Genomic DNA, 20098 nt, shown 5'->3' on the forward strand with positions numbered 1-20098 from the left:
GCCTCGGGAAGCCTGGGGAATTGGGAAATAGGTCAGACACTTGTCACACAGGCTGCTGCGGGAGGGAGAGGGCTCTGCAGAAACCATCTTGGAATTAAAATGTGACAATTAATGTATTCATTCAACAGCTATTTTTGGAGCCAGATCAGAAGAGAAGAAGGTAGCCTGGGAAGCCACAGTGGTGTGCTGAGTATTAACAACTAGATCAGCAGGCCCAAGGGACCTTGCCACTTGTTGAGTTTCTCCTGATCTTCCCTTCAGCTCCAACAACCAGGGCTCATTGGCGCTGGGCTGAGTCAGGGGCCAATACACACAGAGGTTTGCTAAGGAGAGGCCTCAGGGGCTGGGGCTGCTGGGGCAGCATCAGGGCGTTTTGCTGTGAGCTCTGGGACTCTGACAGCCTAACATATGAGTCCAAATAATATTGTACAAATAAGCACATTTTCTCAGGGAGCTCATGATTTCAGAAGGGCAAGGACTCTGCCCGAGGGACCAGCGAGCTTGTTGCCAGTGGGGGCAGCTCTGTCCTCCTCAGGCCCTGGGGCCTCTGTCTGCTGCACTGGGGCCTTTTCTCAGGGAATGCAGCCATGTCCTCAGCCACTTGACCTTGGGAGAGCCCAGCCCTGTGTGGCTGCTTGGACATCTGCTGGGATGTTTTTCCAGCGTGTGTCTCTAAAGTCACGATGAGCGAAGGCAGACAGCCAGTACAGGACTCCAGATCTGGTTTGCTCTCTCTTACTCTTCACACCCAACAACACGGACTGAGATTTCTGCCATGTACTAGGCATAGTCTAGGTCAGATGAATAAGGTTTAACATCTACAGAGAAAGACACATATGAGAATCTGCAAATGCACAAAATGGAAAAGAGCAGGTGGGGTTAGAGCCCAGTGAATTCCCATGTGGCTGGAGTGCAAGATGGATAAGGATCAGGGGGTGGGGGGCCCAGGCTGTGGCCCCAAGCAGAACCTGTGGACTGTGTCTTGCAGTGGGGAGGCAATGAACGGTTGTAAGCAGGAAACGGATACAATGAGGTGGTCCGCCCATGAGACACTCTGTGAGGAAACTGACTTGGCGGTGTGGTGGCTGCCCTGCGCCTGTGTGGGTGGGGTAGGAACCTCCTCCAGCCTGCGTGTCCTGCCTGGAGCCCTCTTGCTCCCCTGACCCCCATGAGTAAAAGAGAAATGTAACACTTGCCTTACCTATGGGGGTGTTTTGAGGAGTCAATGAGATGATAGGAACAAAAACACTTTGAAACTTAAATTTTTAAAAACAATAAGGTGTTTAGGCAGTGGGACCAACAATAGTATTACTAGTATTTAAATATGGAATCAGTTCTCTCGTTAGCACATCCATTCCCCATGCAATCACTCCTTTAGAGGGAAGGAGAGAGGAGGAAGTGGCAGAGCTCCTAGGACTGCAGAGCAAAGGGCTTCCCTGGCCCAGAAAAGGGCCCGAGAACAGTGCGGGCCTGGCAGGAAGCAGAGCAGCCATCGCGTCGGGGAACAGATCGGTCAGTGCCCACAAACACCGTCAGCACCCAGAGGGGCCCCCGGAGGGACCCTGCAGGCCAGGCTCAGGGTTTCCCCATGGGTGTGGCACCCAGCTCCCCACCCTTGCTATGAATAGGAGTGGTTTCCAGGTGACTCATATGAGTAAAATGCAAAAAAATAACATAGTGGTGATCGGCATTTTTCTAAGCGAGTCAAGTGCCAGGCCTGGTATTGTGTTCTAACTTATCTCAGGATCAGAGGAGGAAATAAGAAAAGACTTGGCTTCGTTTCTCTCAGAACAAGAACATCTCTGCCCTTTTCTTCCCCTGTGAGAACAACTGTTCCTGTGGCCCGACTTCGGTAGTAAGTGGAATTCCCGCCGAATTAAGGCTGCTATTATGCTGCAGAGGCAGGGTAGGAAAATGGCCATGAGATGGATATTTTTATCCCGGCTCGATGATCTCAGGCAAATTGCTTAACCTTTTGGAGCCCAGTTCCTCTGTCTAAAAAAAAAAAAAAAAAATGGAGATAATAATGGTATCTGCTTCGTGAAGATTAAATGAATAAATCAGTGCCTGGAGAAAATGAGCCCTGAATAAAGGTAGCTGGTGTTATATTAATAGCAGCATTATTTGCTGTACTGGTATGTTACCTTCTCACCTCCTCAGTGGTTGTTCTTGTAACACAACCTCCCATAGGTCCAGTGGATATGGTGTTGCCCTCCAAAGTTTAAAATTCACACAAAACCTATTGCCTGATCGCTGTGTCCTCCCTCCTCTCCTTAACCAAAGCCCCCTCTTGTGTCCCATCCTCTGCCTGCTTCCCCATCTGTGCCTGGGCAGATCTCAGCCCCCTTTCCCTCCCAGACACCGTGTCCTCATGGCCTCTCAGGAGATGGAGACAGCCATTAATTCCAGAGTCCCGTGAGCAGCAAAGGGCTCCTAGGGTGCTGTGGGTGAGGTCCCCGCTCTGGTACTGACTCCTGACGGCTTCTGACTCAACGTCATCAATTTCACACCAATGGTAGCAACACCCACTCCCCAGGGCTGATGGGAATCTGGAAGATGAGGTGCCTGGCATATAGGAGGCCTGTGGGATGACTGAGAGCAGGGGGAGTGGAGATGGGACAGACCAGCCAGCTTCCACTCCTTGCTGAGCGGGTCCCCTCACTTTGGTAAGCTCGGCTGTCTTTGCTCATGGGGGACAATAGGAGCCCTACCTCTCAAGATCCTTGTGCCGCTTAAATCAGGTGAGTGAAGACTCAGCAAGCTTTCCACAAGTGTCACCCACTGTATTATTAACAACCAGTGTCCTGCCCTGCAGCCACTGGAGCAGTGGTGGCAGGACCGTGCAGGGAGCACGTGCTAGGATCAGCGTCCTGTCCACCCTCTTTCCACAGGGCTCTACGTGCTGGTGGGAGCAGGGGCCCTGATGATGGCCGTGGGCTTCTTCGGGTGCTGTGGAGCCATGCGAGAGTCACAGTGTGTGCTCGGATCTGTAAGTGGGCGCCAGGGGGGGGAGGGAAGGGAATTGATCTGCAGGGACCCCCACGTCTGGCCTCCAAGCCAGCTCTTTCCCTGACCCACTGAGACCTTGGCAATCACCCCTCTCCCTGAGTCTCGTTCCTCTATCGCTTGCATAAGAACAATATTATCTTTGTCCTGTCCTCAAGTGGAAAGTCTGGGGCGGGGTGGGGGGGGGGGGGTGGGGAGGATGAGGTCATTAGTGTAAAGATGTTTGGGGAGGAAAAGTGTCTAGTAATTAAAAGGGGCAATTATGATTGTTCTTTAAAAAAATACTGTTTCATAGCAAGTGAGGCAGCTAACAGGTTCCAATAGCCAGGGAAGGGCTGTTATCTACAGGAAAAGCATTGCCATTTGAGAGCAATACCTTCACCAGACACCCCTCTTGTGGCTCATTTTAACAAGCAGCCTGTGTCTTTTAAAACATGGAGTAATTGCTGTTAACTGCTACACAGCCAATGCCAGCGTGACCTAAGAGAAGCAGGGAGAAGGGAGAAGCCGGGCAGGAAGAGAAGTGTTTCTATTTCTCCACAAGGCGTCAGACACAGCAGGTGTATTAGGCTGCTTGTCCTTGCTCATTGCAGTCGTTGATTTTTGCGATGTAAAATGTCTAACTCATTTCCTTAACCTCCATTCTCTCTCTTTCCCCTGCCAAGCATCTCTCTCTCTTGTTCATCACTGAGCTTAGTTAGGTCCAAGCAGACCCAATAGGCTGGAACAGAAATCTGCCCAGGGCACCTCCACCTCCACCACCACCCCCTCAAAAAAGCTTCCAGACTGCAGTCTCAGGTCACACCTTCCCCAAAGCCAGGCCCCACCAGTCCCTCTCTACTGCCTCTCTTATGTTTTTACAGAACCTCTTTTGTCAACCGAGTGCTCACTGAACACAGGTGGTGGGATTTCTATATCGCTATCTGAAATTATCTTACTCAACTTTTATTGCTTTACTCATTTATCATCTCTTCTCCTTCCTAATATGAGGTCCATGACAGCAGAGGCATGAGGATCTTAGTTATGCACCACTGCACACCCAGCACCAAGGACAGTGCCTGGACAGAATAAATGCTCAATAAACAATTGCTACATGAATGAAAGAATGAATGAATGAACAAATGAATGAACTACAAGGGCACTGCGGAGCAAATGCTTCTTGCTATATCAATTCAAAGTAATAACTTTGCCTAATGGTTTTCAAGTGGAACTAGAATCAAAGAGGCTAGATACATTGAAAAGTTACTGAATTAGTGAAGTTAGTATCTTCTCTTTGCAGTTTTTCACCTGCCTGCTGGTGATATTTGCTGCTGAAGTAACCACTGGAGTGTTTGCTTTCATAGGCAAGGATATAGTAAGTAAAACCGACTTACAGTTTCTTTTCATAATGGTTAAAGTGTTCTTGTTATGGAAAAGGAAATGAGGACAGTGATACCCACAGTGATATTACAAAACCAAATAATCCCCACAAATACTGTTTACGCAGAACTCTTTAACCTGGAAGTATTGTTTGGAACTGAGCATATGAGTATGCGACACATATGTGCACACATTTTTGGGGGGAGATAGGTCATAACTTTCATTAGATTTATAAAGGGGTCTATGATTTTTTTAAAGGATCCATAGTATAAGATTATCCTGTTTGAAATGGAATAGTGGTCGGATTGCAGACATGAGGGAGAGGGTTCGGCGAGAATGTGCATTCTCATCCCTTGTGACCATCTTTGTCCTTAGGGCTTGGCCTGGACAGGGGCCAGGACACCCTCAAAAACTAACGCTGACCTGTGTGAGCCAGTGAAGCCAGTTTATTTAGATTTGTGCTCAGACTGTAGGTGTCCAGAATGGCCATCGGGAGAACCCACAGAGGAAGTGGCCTTTTAGGAGATTAAAACACACTGTGGTAAAGAGAGGAGTGAAAAGGGACAGGAACAAGAATGGAATCTTAAGTTTACTATATTTCACATAAACTCACAGGCTGTCACTATGGTGTTTATGAAATTATTTTAGATTTTAAAAAATGGTAAACATGTATAATAAATAAAATCACCTTGTTTGGCATTTTCCTAAGGTAGCTGGTTATGTTAATAGGTAAAGGAATTGGTCTTACGATTCTTTGAGATTTCTGTGGATTTGGGATCCCAGGCCTTCATACTAGAAAAATTGTTCTCTGAATTTTGTGTGATATTTGAATGCTGACAGGTTTCCCTGGTCATAAACCTTTGAAACCGTGTCATGAAAAGATTTGAGTACTTTTACCAGTGGGGTACCAAGCAGCATAGGTCCTGACCTGGCCATGCATCACAATCACCTGGGCGGCCTGGAAGGCTGGCATCCAGTTGATGCTGATGTCCATTCAGGTTCGAGACCCTCCACTGTAAGAAATCTTTCTAGTCTATGAAAATTATTCTTGATTAGTCTATCCTTCCATCTTCAAAAGTTGCTTAGAAACTCCAGAACCTATCATCTGTTCCATATATGCAGAATTATCTTAAAAATACAGGTAAACATATGGAAAGGTCGTATTTTTGAAGGGCAAGGAAGAGGGGGTATTCCTTGATGAAAGGAGAACGTTTGAAACTTCCCACTCACCATCCCCTCGGTTTTCCTGGCATTTTTCAGGCTATCCGACATGTTCAGACCATGTATGAAGAGGCTTATAACGATTACCTTAAAGACAGGGGAAGGGGAAACGGGACTCTCATTACCTTCCACTCAGCAGTAAGTAACTTTACTTCTTCCTTAAAATCGCATCTTCTAAAGATGACGCACAAGCCAGGTTCTCTCTGATCATCTGGATTAAAAATAAGATGCATGTGATATTGCATATGTTTTATAAATTACATGTTATAATATATATGTATATATATGTGTACATGTATTTCTATGTGCAAATATATATACATATACTAATAGTGTAAGTTTACTGTTGGAAAACATCCATAAAGAATTTTCCTATATCTAGAGTTTCTTACTAAATATTTCCTCATGCTATTTTCCCAACCTAAAGAGATGTTCAGGAATTCATATCATAGTATATATATTATTTGCATATTTATTCATTATTTGCCATGATACTTAAGCAAGCAGCTTTAATTCACAAAGAATGGCAAATATAATAGCAAAAAATTATATTTTTTATGTTTTCCAGAGTTGTAAATTTTATTTGGCTTTTATATAGTGGGTTCTACTATATAATTAGGTTGTATAGGCCTAATTTTTAAAACACTTAGAAAGAAATAAAACTTTATTTTTGGTAAATTTCAATCAATAAATAAACAAGAGTAAATCCAATGAGGCCAAGTGCAGTAGCAACACTGTATTTCTGCCCTCATGGGAGCCAAGTTCACATGCATAGAATCCAGTAGAGCAGCGGTTCTCAACCTGTGGGTCGTGACCCCTTTGGCGATCAAATGACCCTTTCACAGGGGTCACCTAAGACCATCCTGCATATCAGATATTTACATTACGATTCATAACAGTAGCAACATGACAGTTATGAAGTAGCAACGAAAATAATTTTATGGTTGGGTCACAACATGAGGAACTGTATTTAAAGGGCCAGATGGTTGAGAACCACTGCAGTAGAGGAAGAGGCCCAACACAGAGTTCATGAGAGGAAGTCAGGACATGTGCCCCAAAGAGACAAAAGAGCACAAATAAGAATGCCCAGAAAGCAGCCCAAATACACATCAGCTTCTCTCCAAGGGTGGCATTGTGGTGTAACAGAGACAACCATGACCTTCAGGTCAGAAAAGGTCATTCTTAGCTGCAGCTCTGCTTTTGGACAGCTCTGTGACCTGGAGCAAGTTCCTTGCCTCCCTGATGCTCGGCTCCCTCGTTTGTAAACTAAAGGGGCACCTGACACAGAAGGCTCCTTTTCTTTTGGGAAGACCTGCCTCCATGCCCAGCTCGGGGCTACATGCCGTCATGAGGGGAGGCTCACAGGGTCCTGTGGACCTAACCACTGTGACACAGAGACGGAGCGATGCCTCTGAGCCAGGTGTTTTCAGGTAGCCCAGTTCTTGTCTGTCACGGCAATGACCTGGAAGGTGCCCAGATTTATCCTGTTCAGCCTCCCCTCCCCCAGGACCTGCCTGCACACAGGTTCCTTTGTCTTTGAAGGGCCAGCCCCAGGGCAGGACACCTGTGTGCTGGCCAGTCCAAGCCCTGATCTTTTAGCCCCTGGAGTTTACTGTGGCCACTCTTCTGCTCCATCCCAGACTGTCCCCAGTGAAGGAGCCCTTCCCGAAGCTCATAAAACTTCAGCTACCCGGCAGGTTAAATTACCCCCAAGCTGAGAGAAAAAAATCTGAAGGCCCACCTCCTGTCTAAAAAACAGCAGTTCACACAGACACTGAAATTAACTTCGTGCCCTGTTTGGGTTGTCTTGAGTCACTTCCCATCATAAAACTCAGCCACCTTTAGAGAAGTCACTTTCTTGTCCTGCCTGCACAATTATGGGGCTCCACTCTTTCCAGGGTGCGGTGACGGGGCCTCGTCGCTGCTGTGCTGCTGCCGCACCCGGTCCAATGGCGCCCAGAGTGCAGCTGCTGCTCCCTGTCCCGGTCCTAAAGCTCTTTTCTGACTCTAGTTTCAGTGCTGCGGAAAAGAAAGTTCTGAACAGGTCCAACCCACATGCCCAAAGGAGCTTCTGGGACACAAGGTAAGCGTGTCCAGCAGGGTCCTCTCCTGCCTGGAGTGTAAGATGGCCCCTGCCTCTGGGTGGAGACTCATTCTCGGAGGCCCTCTCCCTGTGCCTTCCGGGCTTGGCTTTATTCTTTGTAATGTAAGGGGAGCAGTGCTGAGTCCCCGTCTCCCGGGACCCTGGGGAATGATGCAGATTCTCTGGCATTAATTAAGCTCACCAGGGCCCTAGCCAGTTTGGCTCAGTGGATGGAGTGTTGGCCCGTGGACTGAAGGGTCCCAAGTTTGATTCCTGTCAAGGGCACGTACCTCGGTTGTAGCCTCAATCCCCAGCCCTGAGCATGTGCAGGAGGCAACCAAATTGATGTGTCTCTCACATCGATGTTTCTCTCTCTGTGTCTCTCTCCCTCCTTCCCACTCTCTCTAAAAATCAATGGAAAAATATCCTCGGGTGAAGATTAACAACAACAAAAAATTCAGCTCACCAGGGCCAGAGGTACACACCCAAGGTGCTACCCTCGCCTCTCCATGGGAGGCCCAGCGCTGATATATGCTTCACTGTTAAGTGCTGTGTGTCAGAACTATGCCAGGTTCTGAAAACTCTTTGAAAAACACGTGGTCCCTTTCACGCCGTACATGCTACCTGCCCTTCAATCACTTAGTAGCCCTCTCAGTTATCAGATCGACCGTCACAGTGTCACAGTGCTTGTGTTCCAGTCACCCTTATTTTACTCAATACTGGCCCCAAATGGCAAGAGTAGTGATGCTGGCAATTCAGATATGCCAAAGAGAAACTGTAAAGTGCTTCCTCTCAGTGCAAAGGAATGTATGTGTAGGGAAAACATAGTATATACAGGGTTTGGTACTGTCTGTGGTTTCGGGCTTCCACTGGGGTCTTGGGATGTATCCCCCATGGGTAAGGGGGGACTACTGTACCATCAGTTGTTATTCCTGACTCTTTTTTTCCACAACAGAACTGCATTGATGAAATTGAGACCATAATCAGTGTTAAGCTCCAGCTCATCGGAATTGTCGGTATTGGAATTGCAGGTCTCACGGTGAGAAAGTGCCAGAACATACCTTCTTGCCCTCTAAGAAGCCTTGTACCTTTGCATCTTATTTCTCTTCAAGTGTGATGGCAGTATCTTAGGAGAGATGTCTTCTAAAAGACAAAGACATTTGTTGACAGGATATCTATGAACAAAGCTAATTAAATACATTAAAACTAAGTTCTCTAAAATATGATACAAATACCATAACCTAATGTTGACCTTGAGTTTATCATTGTAATAACTTCCAATTTTAAAGCCACCATGCCTAAATTAGACAAGTGATTTTTAATTCTGGGTCTTTTCCTACTATTAGAAATTTACAATAGCATCAGGTCAACTGCTCTCATCTGTGATTCACAGAGTCAGCCCAGTGTAATGATCAACAGTGTGAGCTTTGGCATCACATTGTCTGGCTTCAGCTCCTAGATTCACTACCTATAAGCCCTTGGGAATCACGGGAAAGTTGCTTAATTTCTCTAGGCCTCAATTCCCTCACCTGAAAAGGAGGATTTTAATTTTCTGATCTCATAAGATTGTTGTGAGGTTTAAGTGGGATAATACATATAGAGTGTTATGAGAAATTAATTCATATAGTGTCTGGAACATAGCACTCAATAATTGTTGGCTCTTTATACAGCCTGTGTGTTCCCAAACCCAGAATCCAGGCGAAGGAACAGCATTATGTGCAAGTGTGGGGCACAGTGCCTCCAGGCACCTGCAGTGGCTCGGTACTTCTAAAGCACAAAAGAGGAGTGTGCAAGGATCGATAGGGACAGAAGGGTATTGTAGGAGTAGCAAGCAAGAGATGATAAGGAGAGGGTCTGAGGGTCTACATAATTGAAGTCTTTGTGTGTCATTTTCAGAGATTGGGTAGAAGGAGGGGAGACACCAGGGTTAGAAGGACCTGTGATGATAAAGTTGAAGGGAAGCAAGACTGGAGTCAGGTGGGGCCAGTAAAGAGGTGATTTCCATTGTCCAGGGGTCTCGTGCTAATAGCTAATGCTAAGGTAGTACTCACCCTCTAACCCTCTATTACAAAGAAATCAATGAATTGACAGTTCTCAGGGGACACACAAGCATCTTTCCTCTTTTCTGCATTTAGAGTGGGGCAGTGGGTGGATATACTATGCTGAGGACTATCAGTCCAGGAACACCTCTTCAGCCTCTCCCACCTGCTCTGGGGCTAGCCTGATTACCATTCTGAGGCGGAATATTTGAAAACATTCTGTATAATAGAAGTATCAGGTAGACCCTCCTCACAATTCTACAATCTCGATGAATCAGCATCTATGAGTCACCCCTGACTCATGACAGTGGCAGGATGAGGCTGGTAAAGTTTCTTTCTAGGGGTATCTCTTTAGAGTACAGCCCACGTGAGGTAGGGGTTGCGTCCAACCTTACAACCATATTCCAGGGGGAATGCCCTCTGTTGGCCATCTTGAATCAATACCCTGAGTCTCCTTTAATATTTTCTTCCTAAGGTAAGAGTTGCACAGTGTAGTCAGTTAACCAAATGTCCATTAGGTGTCTCCCCTGCCACACACTGGAACCGAGTTCTGTCAGCCAGAAGCTTGGAGCCCTGCCTGAGCTTGGAGGCCATTCCCTTACTTAAGTCTACTCCCGCCCTTCTGAAATAACTGATAAACACGTCTTCTTTAACTTAACATTTACAGATCCTAGTCTGATGTAGGTCAGGATTGAGGAGAGAACCAGAGAGTTGTGGTACTGGTTTCTTTAAACAAACACTGACAGTAGTTTATAAACATTGTACACACGGAGCACATTCCTCAGGCTCTGCAGAATTGTAGGCGAAATGATTGAGAACAAGGGGATCTTTTGGCATCCTTCTATTCAAACTGTATACGTGGCTACTGGTCTTGCCAAGTAATTGGCTTCTCCAAGAAGTATCCAAGATGTAGAAGACATCAGTAATACCATACTGAAACACCTCAAACCATAGCTCAAACAACTTAGTTTATGATTTGGTAAAACAATTGGGTTAAATAGTGAAGCATCATTTATACTTAAAAATGAATTGGAAATGAAGAGACGGTCCACTTTTTAATATGCTGTCACTGGTACAAAAATGTGAAGCATTTTCAACAATAGAAAACTATTTAGACCACAAGCATATTTAAACATCGAGTGATTATAAACACTTCTCAAAGTAAATATATAAGAGATTAACCTGAAATATAAAATTCCCAAACCAGTAGTGTATTATTAGTCTTTTACAATTAAAAACTGTCCTAGAGGCTAGAAATAGAGCCCTTTTCTTAAAGCAGAGTCTTGCTATATTTTTAACAACAATAAAATAGGAATGCATTTTAAGCATAGTTAATATGGACGTCTTTAACCAGTAGTCATAATTAAGTAAATACCATTTATAACCAGTAATTATTGGTTATATTATGTTAACTTGAGTTGGACGCACAGTTTGCTGACCTTTGCATCAATCTGTATCATTTGAAAGTCACTAATAAGTGCTTTCTCCTGTTTTAGATCTTCGGCATGATATTCAGCATGGTCCTTTGTTGCGCGATACGAAACTCACGAGATGTGATATGAAGCTACTTCTACGTGAAAATTTCAATCTAGAGCTTTCATATAGATGTCACAGGAGCTGTCTCCTGGCTCGTTTTTAATATTCAAAGGACATTAGGATCTAAAATAATTTGCTGTCGATTGTACATTTGCACATGTATGTATGCTTGGCTCGTACTGATTTACCCCTCGAGTGAATGCCTATGTATGTTGACTGAGAGCATGTTCGTGTGTGACCTATGTGCTTCCGGTATATGCATTATACAGAATGAAGTCAGTTTGCTGGGAATTCCTGATTCTTGTTATATAGTGAAAGGAATAACCTGTTTATTTCTCAGAAAAAGGTCAAAAGCTTTGAGAAACTTAAACACTTGGCTATGCATAAAAAAGTAATAATGGATCGGTTTCTCAGAGTCTAGCCACAGAAAGTTAGGTACAGAGAATCCAGGGATTTCTAGTTAACAGAAGCAATAAGCTATGGGAATGGAGAGATCACAGTGTCGTGCTAAAATTGACTATGTCTGGGGAGAGTGTAAGGGTTCCTGGGATTTTTTTACATACATTCTCTCCCCTGAATACAGTAAACCACAGTTTTAGAACTAAATACATCTGTAAAACTAAATATAGCATGGAAAATCTAATTTGAATAAGTCATACTTTCCTAGTATTTAAAAACCTCCCTCTGGAAAGAGTGGTCACACAGACAATCATGTGTCCTATAAAAGCAAGTGTTTTAAGGACTAAAAAAAAAACAAAAAACTTTTAACTACTTTTTAAGAAAATATTTTTGTCCTCCTATAAAGATGTTTAAATATCGCTTTATTACTTTTTTTCTGACGCTGCTTTGAACTACTGCAACCCTCACATCCACAAAAAAGCTTTTATCTCCAGCTTGTATTTCTCCATATGCAAGGCTAGGAAGACTAAAGTAAGAGACCTGGCAATTGGACATTGTGGGAAAGAGAACTTTTACTGGCACTGTATCTTTAAAATACCTCATAACTTGAGTTTACATATTTTCCTATTTTTCTTATTTATTCATCTAGAGAATTCTTCATAGATTAAGAACTACAGTTTTCACCATTTAAAATGAATAAAACAAAATCCTAAGTCACATATTATATCATGAGTGTCCTTGGCCAATCCAACATAAACAAAGAAAAGAATCTTCTCCCGGTTGTGTGCACACAACAGAGACAACCTAAGGAAACAAAAACATGTCCACACACAGCAGAAATCTGGTTAGTCCAATGCACATCCCCCATAAAAATAAAATTCTCATGTTCTTCTATGGTCTTGATGCTTCATTTTAAGAACATAAACCCAAATTTAGGATCTAAATTGATATATTTGTCCATTTTTAATAACTTGGTACATTTAGTAAATAAATCCTAGAGTTGTTGTTTTTTAATTTTTGCATTTTTCAAAGCCACCCAAAAGTGAAAGTACTGGGGACTTTGGAAATGCCTGAGTAAGGTTGTGCTCGTGTGAGAAAGCAAGTCTTTGGGTGTGCTCTTCCAGGAAACTTTTACAAATCATTTTAATGAGAAGGCTTAACCGTCTGAAATCATCTCACTCCCATAGAGAACCACATTTCCTCTCTTCCATACTTAGCACTGCTACTAGGCTTTTCTAGAAAAGAGTCAGATTGGAAACGAGCTAAAAATTGAATTGCGCATAGTTACTTTATTGTTTCCCGCTACCAAAATATTATTTAAGAAAATCAATTCATGAAATAACGGTTTGAATCCCAGTCACTGAGAAATACAACTTTCTTGGTGGAGAACAAACAGTCCATCTCTCTTAGTGGCTTCAGTTCATCCATCTGCTTGAACAGGCCCAAGTGCACACTCAGGTTTCTTCCAGCTCAGACTCAGCTTGGATTCAACAAAAGGAAGTTTCATTGTATATCTGAATAACCAACCTTCAAAAAGACCACACCGGATAAGAGTAATGTGCCATATATGATTAATGTGCCATAAATGATTAATATGTATCTCTTGAATATATATATATGTAACTTGAATATAAGTATGCATGTGTATATATGTGCATGCATATACACATATGTGTACATATATGGGCACACACGCATACATATATAAAAGTTTGGTTATGTCTGTTTACCTGAACTAATCTGAGGTCAGGCCCAAACATATTCTTAAGCGCCTGGTGCCAAAGCACTGAATTAAAACTTCTTGAAATATTTTAAGTTGTCTCAAATTAAATTTTCTATGTACTAGAATTGCTTGTTTGGTTTATCTTAAAATCCTATTATATCTCTATACACACCTTCACACAACTTATCCAAAGGTCCAACTACCAATCCACTCAAACAATATGATGAACAAAGGAAATAGTGGTAACCCTCAAAAATGGTATCTATTGGGAGCTGGACTTAAAAGCAACACCCCAAGGACTTTCGTTGCATATAGTTATATTTCAATTAATATTGTTTCACCCAATTTATACCTTTTCCCCAGAATAGCTCCTTTGTTGTCCATGGTTTAATCTGCAAAATTGCACACTTGTTACAGGGTCCAACGTGGTCCCCCATGCAGTCATCAATGGTAGTTGCTCTCCTTTCCCTGCGAAGAACACTAATAGGTTTGCTTGGTGAGAATGAGGCTTGTGGGAAGATGGCAGTGAAGGAGACAACATATTTTCTTTTTTTTCTTTTTTTTTTCTTTTTTTAAATATATTTTATTGATTTTTTTTACAGAGAGGAAGGGAGAGAGATAGAAAGTTAGAAACATCGATGAGAGAGAAACATCGATCAGCCGCCTCCCGCACATCTCCCACCGGGGATGTGCCCGCAACCAAGGTACATGCCCTTGACCGGAATTGAACCCGGGACCCTTCAGTCCACAGGCCTACGCTCTATCCACTGAGCCAAACCAGTTTCGGCAAGACAACATATTTTCCCTTCTGAAGTAGATTTAGCAAAGATTAAAAGAGGCATCCTCTGTATTGTGGGTAAAACGTGGTTTCCATGGCTCCAAGGACAGCAATTGGAAATTCAGGAGGTACACCCCAACTTTCCTGATTCACGGCTCCTTTGACATCTGCTTTGATCACCAGCCCCTCATTTTCAGCAACCCCATTTTCCCCCTCCCTAGGAGGAAGCACTTATGGGCCCTGGAAGCTAGCCAATTAATGACATCATCTTAGTTTAGACTCATCAAAAGCGAATTTGTGTTAATGTATATTTTAAGAAAGACAAAGGTTTTCTATTTTCTTTCAACATGACTCATTATCTTTTCCTATAAAATATAGCTGTAAGGTATCATATGTAGGTATCCTTTCAGAGGTAAAAAGACTACACCAATGCAAAATGCATCATTTTATTGATGTCCTCATTCTAACAATGAAAGCTAAATGCATTCTAAGAATCCACTATTCAGATGACTATGTCCTTGGTACATGGAAGCATGAAGATTAGAAGTAATATACCCAGAATGTTGCAAAGCATGCCCAGTCAGTGTGGCTCAGTGGTTGAGCATTGACCTATGAACAAGGAGGTCATGGTTTGATTCCCAGTCAGGGCATATGCCCAAGGTATGGGCTTGATCCCCAGTAGGGGGTGTGCAGGAGGCAGCTGATCAATGATTCTCTCTCATCATTGATGTTTCTCTCCCTCTTCCTTCCTTGCTCTGAAATCAATAAAAACATTTTCTAAAATCAAACAAAATGTGGCAAAGCAAAATCAGTGCTGATTTCATAATGTTTTTAGCTAATGCGCCAGAAACCCTTCCAAAGCTTTGGTAGTTTTTTCCTATATAATTTCTGTTGGCTTTACTTATATTAAATAAAAGATTTAAATTGAAATAAGTAGCCAACAAAGTGCTTCGTATACCTGGCAATTAATGAATATTACTTATTATTTTAATTTAATTATGTTGTCAGGGAGAGTTTTGTTAAATATAAATCAAACATACATAATCATGTGTAACTGAAGATACTTCTACAAATACATATTTGAACACATTCATTTGCTTAATTAATGAATAGCTTTCGATATATTTCTCAATTCTATTTTAATTCAAAGGTTTGGTATTAATAGCCCCACCCCAAGTTCCTGGGCCTGCTCTGCCTTCTAAGATGCAACCCACTCTAATGTTAGAATTCTTTTCCTTTACTTTGTTTTTGGGCTACTATTTTGTACATTTGGAAAAAAAACTATAGCAACACTGATATGCTGAGATGAACAAGACAATCTCTACCCTCAAGAAGCTGAGAGTGGGAAAGAGCTGGCAAGTTTCCTTCTCATAAGGTAAGTGCTTTGATGATCATTAACCCAAAGTCGACCCACTCAACCTTGGGGAGGATGGTCATGGGAGAGAGGTTTCCTAAATTTTGAGGTCTCTAAACTGAGCCCGGAAGAACTCAAAGAGACATGGATGCTAAGGAAGGCAAACATGTCAGGAGGGAGGAAAGCAACAGAAGAAGTGACACAGGGTCGTTTTCAAAGATAAATACGAATTAACTGGATACAAGAGTAGGTAAGAACCAACATTGAACAATAGGGCTAGAGAAGAAGCTACCTCAATAAAAGAAATGTTATTGCACTTAGACTTGCTGCTCAAAAAAGAGAGAGAGGCAATTTCTATGTAAAAGAGAACTTTTATTACTTGAATTTCCTGTTATCAAGAAGCATATGCTGTTACCTGTCAGTATGTCCATCCTGGTACATTCTCTTACTCCTGAAGAGGTTGGCCATTAGAAAAGCAGATTGCTGTTGCACTCATCCCAAATCCATTTAGTTGTGAAAGAACTCTTTATATTTCATAGTCCAATGAGGAATAAGAGGGATTTTTTTTAAAGCACTGATCTCAAAGTTCCTCTGCCAAGAATTGATTCCTTTAAACTTTAGGTTGAATTTTAAGACCACTTCAAAAGATATTCCAGAGTTTCCATCTTTCTCTCATTACATAAGCAATGATCCTTCACTTTCCCATTTCTAAGCTCTCTCTTCATTCTGTCTCTTAAACCCAAAGAACACCAATACCCTCCCAAACAGCATTTCCATATGTCCAAGTTTCTGGATCCAGTTGAAGCAAATTGTTGGTCATTCCAAACCCTAAGCTCTCTCCTAAGGATTCTTTATCTTGGACAACTCCGCTTTCAAGTACAGTTTAACATAATTTGTATGTGCATCTATCACAGATGGATTGTGCCTTTCATGGAAGGGAATAAGGTGTCTCTGATGTGCCTCGAGGTCTGTGGCCCATAATGGCACAGGCCCATCATAGAAACCCGCTATGATGTCTAGCCTCCTCCCTTTGGATTGAGGAAGCCCATTTAAGTAGAGTCTTCTGAGCTGGACTATTTACAAGCAGCCTCCCTACACCTCCCAGTCTTTCCACAGTTAAGTTCTTGGAAAATATTTTTCAGATTCCATGAAAATCATATGTGATTAGTGCCAATTGGGTTTGAACATTGGGTTTTTTACTCATTAATCAAATATCTGTATTTGATAGACAGTTTCCAGAGGGAATGTTATATAATTCTGCAGCTTTAAGTGTCTATGCTATCAAGTGACACAAGAACCCAAAGCTCTGAAATCTTATTTGGAGACCATGCTAATATCAACTTCAGATATTAAGGTAAAAATAATTCATAAATTCCTGACTCTGTATATAAGTGTACACGCATTCCCTCCTCCATTGGAAGAGCATGGGCTTGGTACTAATCCACCTACACCACCACACCGCCTCCACGGGCACTGTCAGCATGTAGGTATTTGCAAGATACCCAGCTGAATGCAACCAGTGACTGTGGAATATAGCAAAGCCAACTGGCCCTGCTAACAACTGATTTTCACCCTGATGTAGTAGCAGTTTGGATGGAGAGAAATTGGCAGGTACGGGATAAATCATCTTTTTGAGGTCAAGTCTGCAGGGCACTAGATCTGCCTCACTTCATGCATCTAATTAAAATCAAACCCTCACGAAATAGTACCTACAGAAGGAAAAGAAAAATAAGCAGCCCCTTACCAAGTACATTTGCCAGAAAACAGTGTTTCAATCGTGATCAATATTTAGGTTAAAATTTAGGATGATTCTACTCTATTAAAATCTCTTAGCAATTTCCCCCAGTCCCTAAAATCTTTCATAATCATAATAGGTTTTCATGACATCAAAAGCCAAAACAGTACAAGTTGCTTTTGGTATAAATGTTAGAAACTGTCTCTTATTACTTGAAAGACTACAAAGGATTTAGATGTTCACATGTAAAATGATCGTGGCCTCTTTTCCAGGCTTTCGGGGTGTAACTTTCATAAGTCAGTTAGGCCACAGAGAAATTAAATTAAATTACAGAGAAGAGTTCTGCAAATAGAATGCACTGTTAATGCGTTTTGGTGACGTTTTATCCTGTGCATTTGAATGAGTAGGATAAAGTACCATATTGCAGATTTCACATATTCCTCACGCTCCACCTCCATTCCAGTCCTTTGGAAGTTGATATTAGCATGGTCTCCAAATATTAATCTGGGGCTTTCGGTTCTCATGTCACTTGATAACGTGGACACTTAAAGCTGCAGGATTATAACATCCCCTCTGATAACTGTATATCAAATACAGGTACTTGATTAATGAGTAAAGAATCTAATGTTCAAACCTAACTAGCACCTAATGCCATGTGTTCCTTCAGCTTCCCACATTACCCATTCCTTATAACTGTAGCATTCCCACATTCATTTTCTGTGTCAAGACAAAATTCATGGCCCTCTGTTAAAAGAGCTTGCTCAAGGTTGGCTTTCATTAGTATTTCATGTCCCTGTTCTCCATTTACCCTGCACTCCACCCTTCCATGTGGAAATCATCCTTCAGTCACCTTTTCTTCTAACGCCCCTCAGGTCTCTCATGCATGCATAAGTACAGGTATGGACAAACCAGCACTCAACATATACACAATGTATTGTGAAATATATTGATATAGCTTTATTACAGGAAAACACATTTAACTGCATTGCAAGTTACAGTCTATTGAAGTTAGATAGAAACTCCCACCAAATAGGACTGCTGAGGTTTGGTACAGTAGTTTGTCTTGATGATCTCATGTACACAGTCACTATAGTCAGTATTGCACTTGCCACACTTACAGCTTACAGCTATAGGGAAGGAGAAATAAGGACTAACATGGCGTGGGCATCCTGGTATCTCTACAGTCTTGTATATGAAGTCTCCATATGTGCAAACATCCTGGGACAGAGCATATTTGGGAAGAAACTGCTTGCCATTGATATCCTGAGGAGAGAACAGAAAAAGGAGCATAGTATAATAGCACTTTAAGATGCATATAGTCAATGGCAACAAATAAAAATCAACTCACTTATGTTTCTTTGTCACTAATAGGACTGGGGGAGGATTCCTCAGTCCCATTCCCCAAACCCCACTCAACACATCCTCACTGAATCCCAAAGAGACAAATGTGGCACACACACCCTTTTATCCTTAATCATGGAAACAAGATAAGGCTTAAACAAAGTTTGGAAGTAAAGTGGTATAAAATTATCTATACTCACTGTGTTGAGTATAAACATATGGTAACCTATGCCCTCAACCTCTAAGGAGCCAATTACCATTAGATTTGGGAAATGAGGTTGTGATTTATCTCATTTCCTTTCTGCATAGATATGGACAAAGTCTAGGTTTACCTAATGTACAGCTAAAAGAAGTAAGATGAACTACATACCCGTGTCATACAATATCCGGCACAGATGGTGGTGTTGATGGTTAGGCAATAATCACACTCTTTCCTTTCAACATGCATCATATACTCAGTTGGAATACAAAAAGACGTTGCTTGCCCACACAGAAGGCCAAAAAGCATGGATATCAGGAAGATAGCAGTCATGCTAAATTGAAAATAAAATTAAAGAATCTATTAGGTGTATCCTTTAGGATATTCAGAAGAGACATTTGGAAAGAGCCAAAAATATGTATATTTTAATACTATGCCTATATTGTCCTAGGATCTATATTAGGTGTTTTTACATAATAAATACCCACAGTAATTTTTCTTTATACACTGAAATGTGGCTCTGATTCACATACCCCACAGTGAATGGCAAGCCTGAAGAACCACAGCAGGAAAGTGGCAGAGACACATGTGCCAACTAAGTGTACAACAATTCATTCAATGAAAACAATCCAAATACCTGCCTCTATGACTGGAATAAGTGAATGAACAGTTAGGTTTCAGTAAGGGCTTTCCCAGAACTCTAGTTTTCAAAAAAACTTTGGTTAAAAGGCCAACAAATGGGTCATAATTAGAAAGGGCAAAGAAACCAAGAAAATGCATAATCAAACATTAGTACCATCTCAATACAAATAATATTGCATATAATTTTACCCATTGCCTGCCAAGGAAGACAAGATGAAGCGGAAGACAAGATGAAGCTACAGAAAATCCAGAAAACTTTAACATAAAATTAGGAGCTAACCCAGAAATCTAGATACTCTCTTTCTCCATCCTTAGGATATTCCTCTAATGTTGAAAAAAGTAGACTTGGACATGTAAAAAATTATGTTACCCAGAAGATGTATGAAATTCATCATCTTAAAAAGAGTTCAGATGCAGCCCTGGCCGGATGGCTCAGTTGGTTGGAGCATCATCCCATTCACCAAAAGGTTACTGGTTTGATTGCCGGTCAGGCCTCATGCGCAGGTTGTCGTCTCAGTCCTCAGTAGGAGACACGCAGGAGACAGCCAATCAATGTTTCATTCTCACATTGGTGCTTCTCTCTCTCCCTCTCCCTTCCTCTTTTTCTAAAAATCAAGAAAAATATATTTTGGGGGAAAAAATTCAGATGCAAAAATTATAGGTTGATACAGTAGTGAGAATAA

At 42.1% G+C, this 20098-nt stretch overlaps 2 protein-coding genes across 2 annotated transcripts in view; one reads left to right on the top strand and one right to left on the bottom strand.

The window, feature by feature from the left end:
- The window catches only part of TSPAN2 (tetraspanin 2), a 33184-nt gene extending 20649 nt beyond the window's left edge, over nucleotides 1–12535 (top strand). Inside the window, exons 3-8 of the mRNA XM_036344168.1 lie at nucleotides 2892–2989; nucleotides 4286–4360; nucleotides 5626–5724; nucleotides 7598–7669; nucleotides 8625–8708; nucleotides 11205–12535. Coding sequence (XP_036200061.1) covers nucleotides 2892–2989; nucleotides 4286–4360; nucleotides 5626–5724; nucleotides 7598–7669; nucleotides 8625–8708; nucleotides 11205–11270 — 494 coding nt within the window. The 3' untranslated portion in view covers nucleotides 11271–12535. The remainder of the gene's footprint in view (nucleotides 1–2891; nucleotides 2990–4285; nucleotides 4361–5625; nucleotides 5725–7597; nucleotides 7670–8624; nucleotides 8709–11204) is intronic.
- Nucleotides 12536–18241: 5706 nt separating this feature from the next.
- Nucleotides 18242–19299, bottom strand: TSHB (thyroid stimulating hormone subunit beta). The gene is made up of 2 exons (XM_036344918.1): nucleotides 18945–19299; nucleotides 18242–18496 (listed from the first exon to the last, which is right to left on the bottom strand). The coding sequence occupies exons 1-2, from the start codon at nucleotides 19104–19106 to the stop codon at nucleotides 18242–18244; spliced, it is 417 nt and encodes a 138-aa protein (XP_036200811.1). The 5' UTR covers nucleotides 19107–19299.
- Between the last annotated feature and the right edge of the window lie 799 nt (nucleotides 19300–20098).

Source organism: Myotis myotis, unplaced genomic scaffold (assembly GCF_014108235.1).
Source record: "Myotis myotis isolate mMyoMyo1 unplaced genomic scaffold, mMyoMyo1.p scaffold_m19_p_18, whole genome shotgun sequence".
Taxonomy (NCBI): domain Eukaryota; kingdom Metazoa; phylum Chordata; class Mammalia; order Chiroptera; family Vespertilionidae; genus Myotis; species Myotis myotis.

What these genes read in the sequence shown, in the direction of transcription:
- TSHB (XM_036344918.1), bottom strand. Translation starts at nt 19,106, where the DNA reads ATGACTGCTATCTTCCTGATATCCATGCTTTTTGGCCTTCTGTGTGGG. An exon ending in CCGGATATTGTATGACACGG is followed by an intron (nt 18,497 to 18,944) that starts GTATGTAGTTCA and finishes TTCTCTCCTCAG; the next exon opens with GATATCAATGGCAAGCAGTT.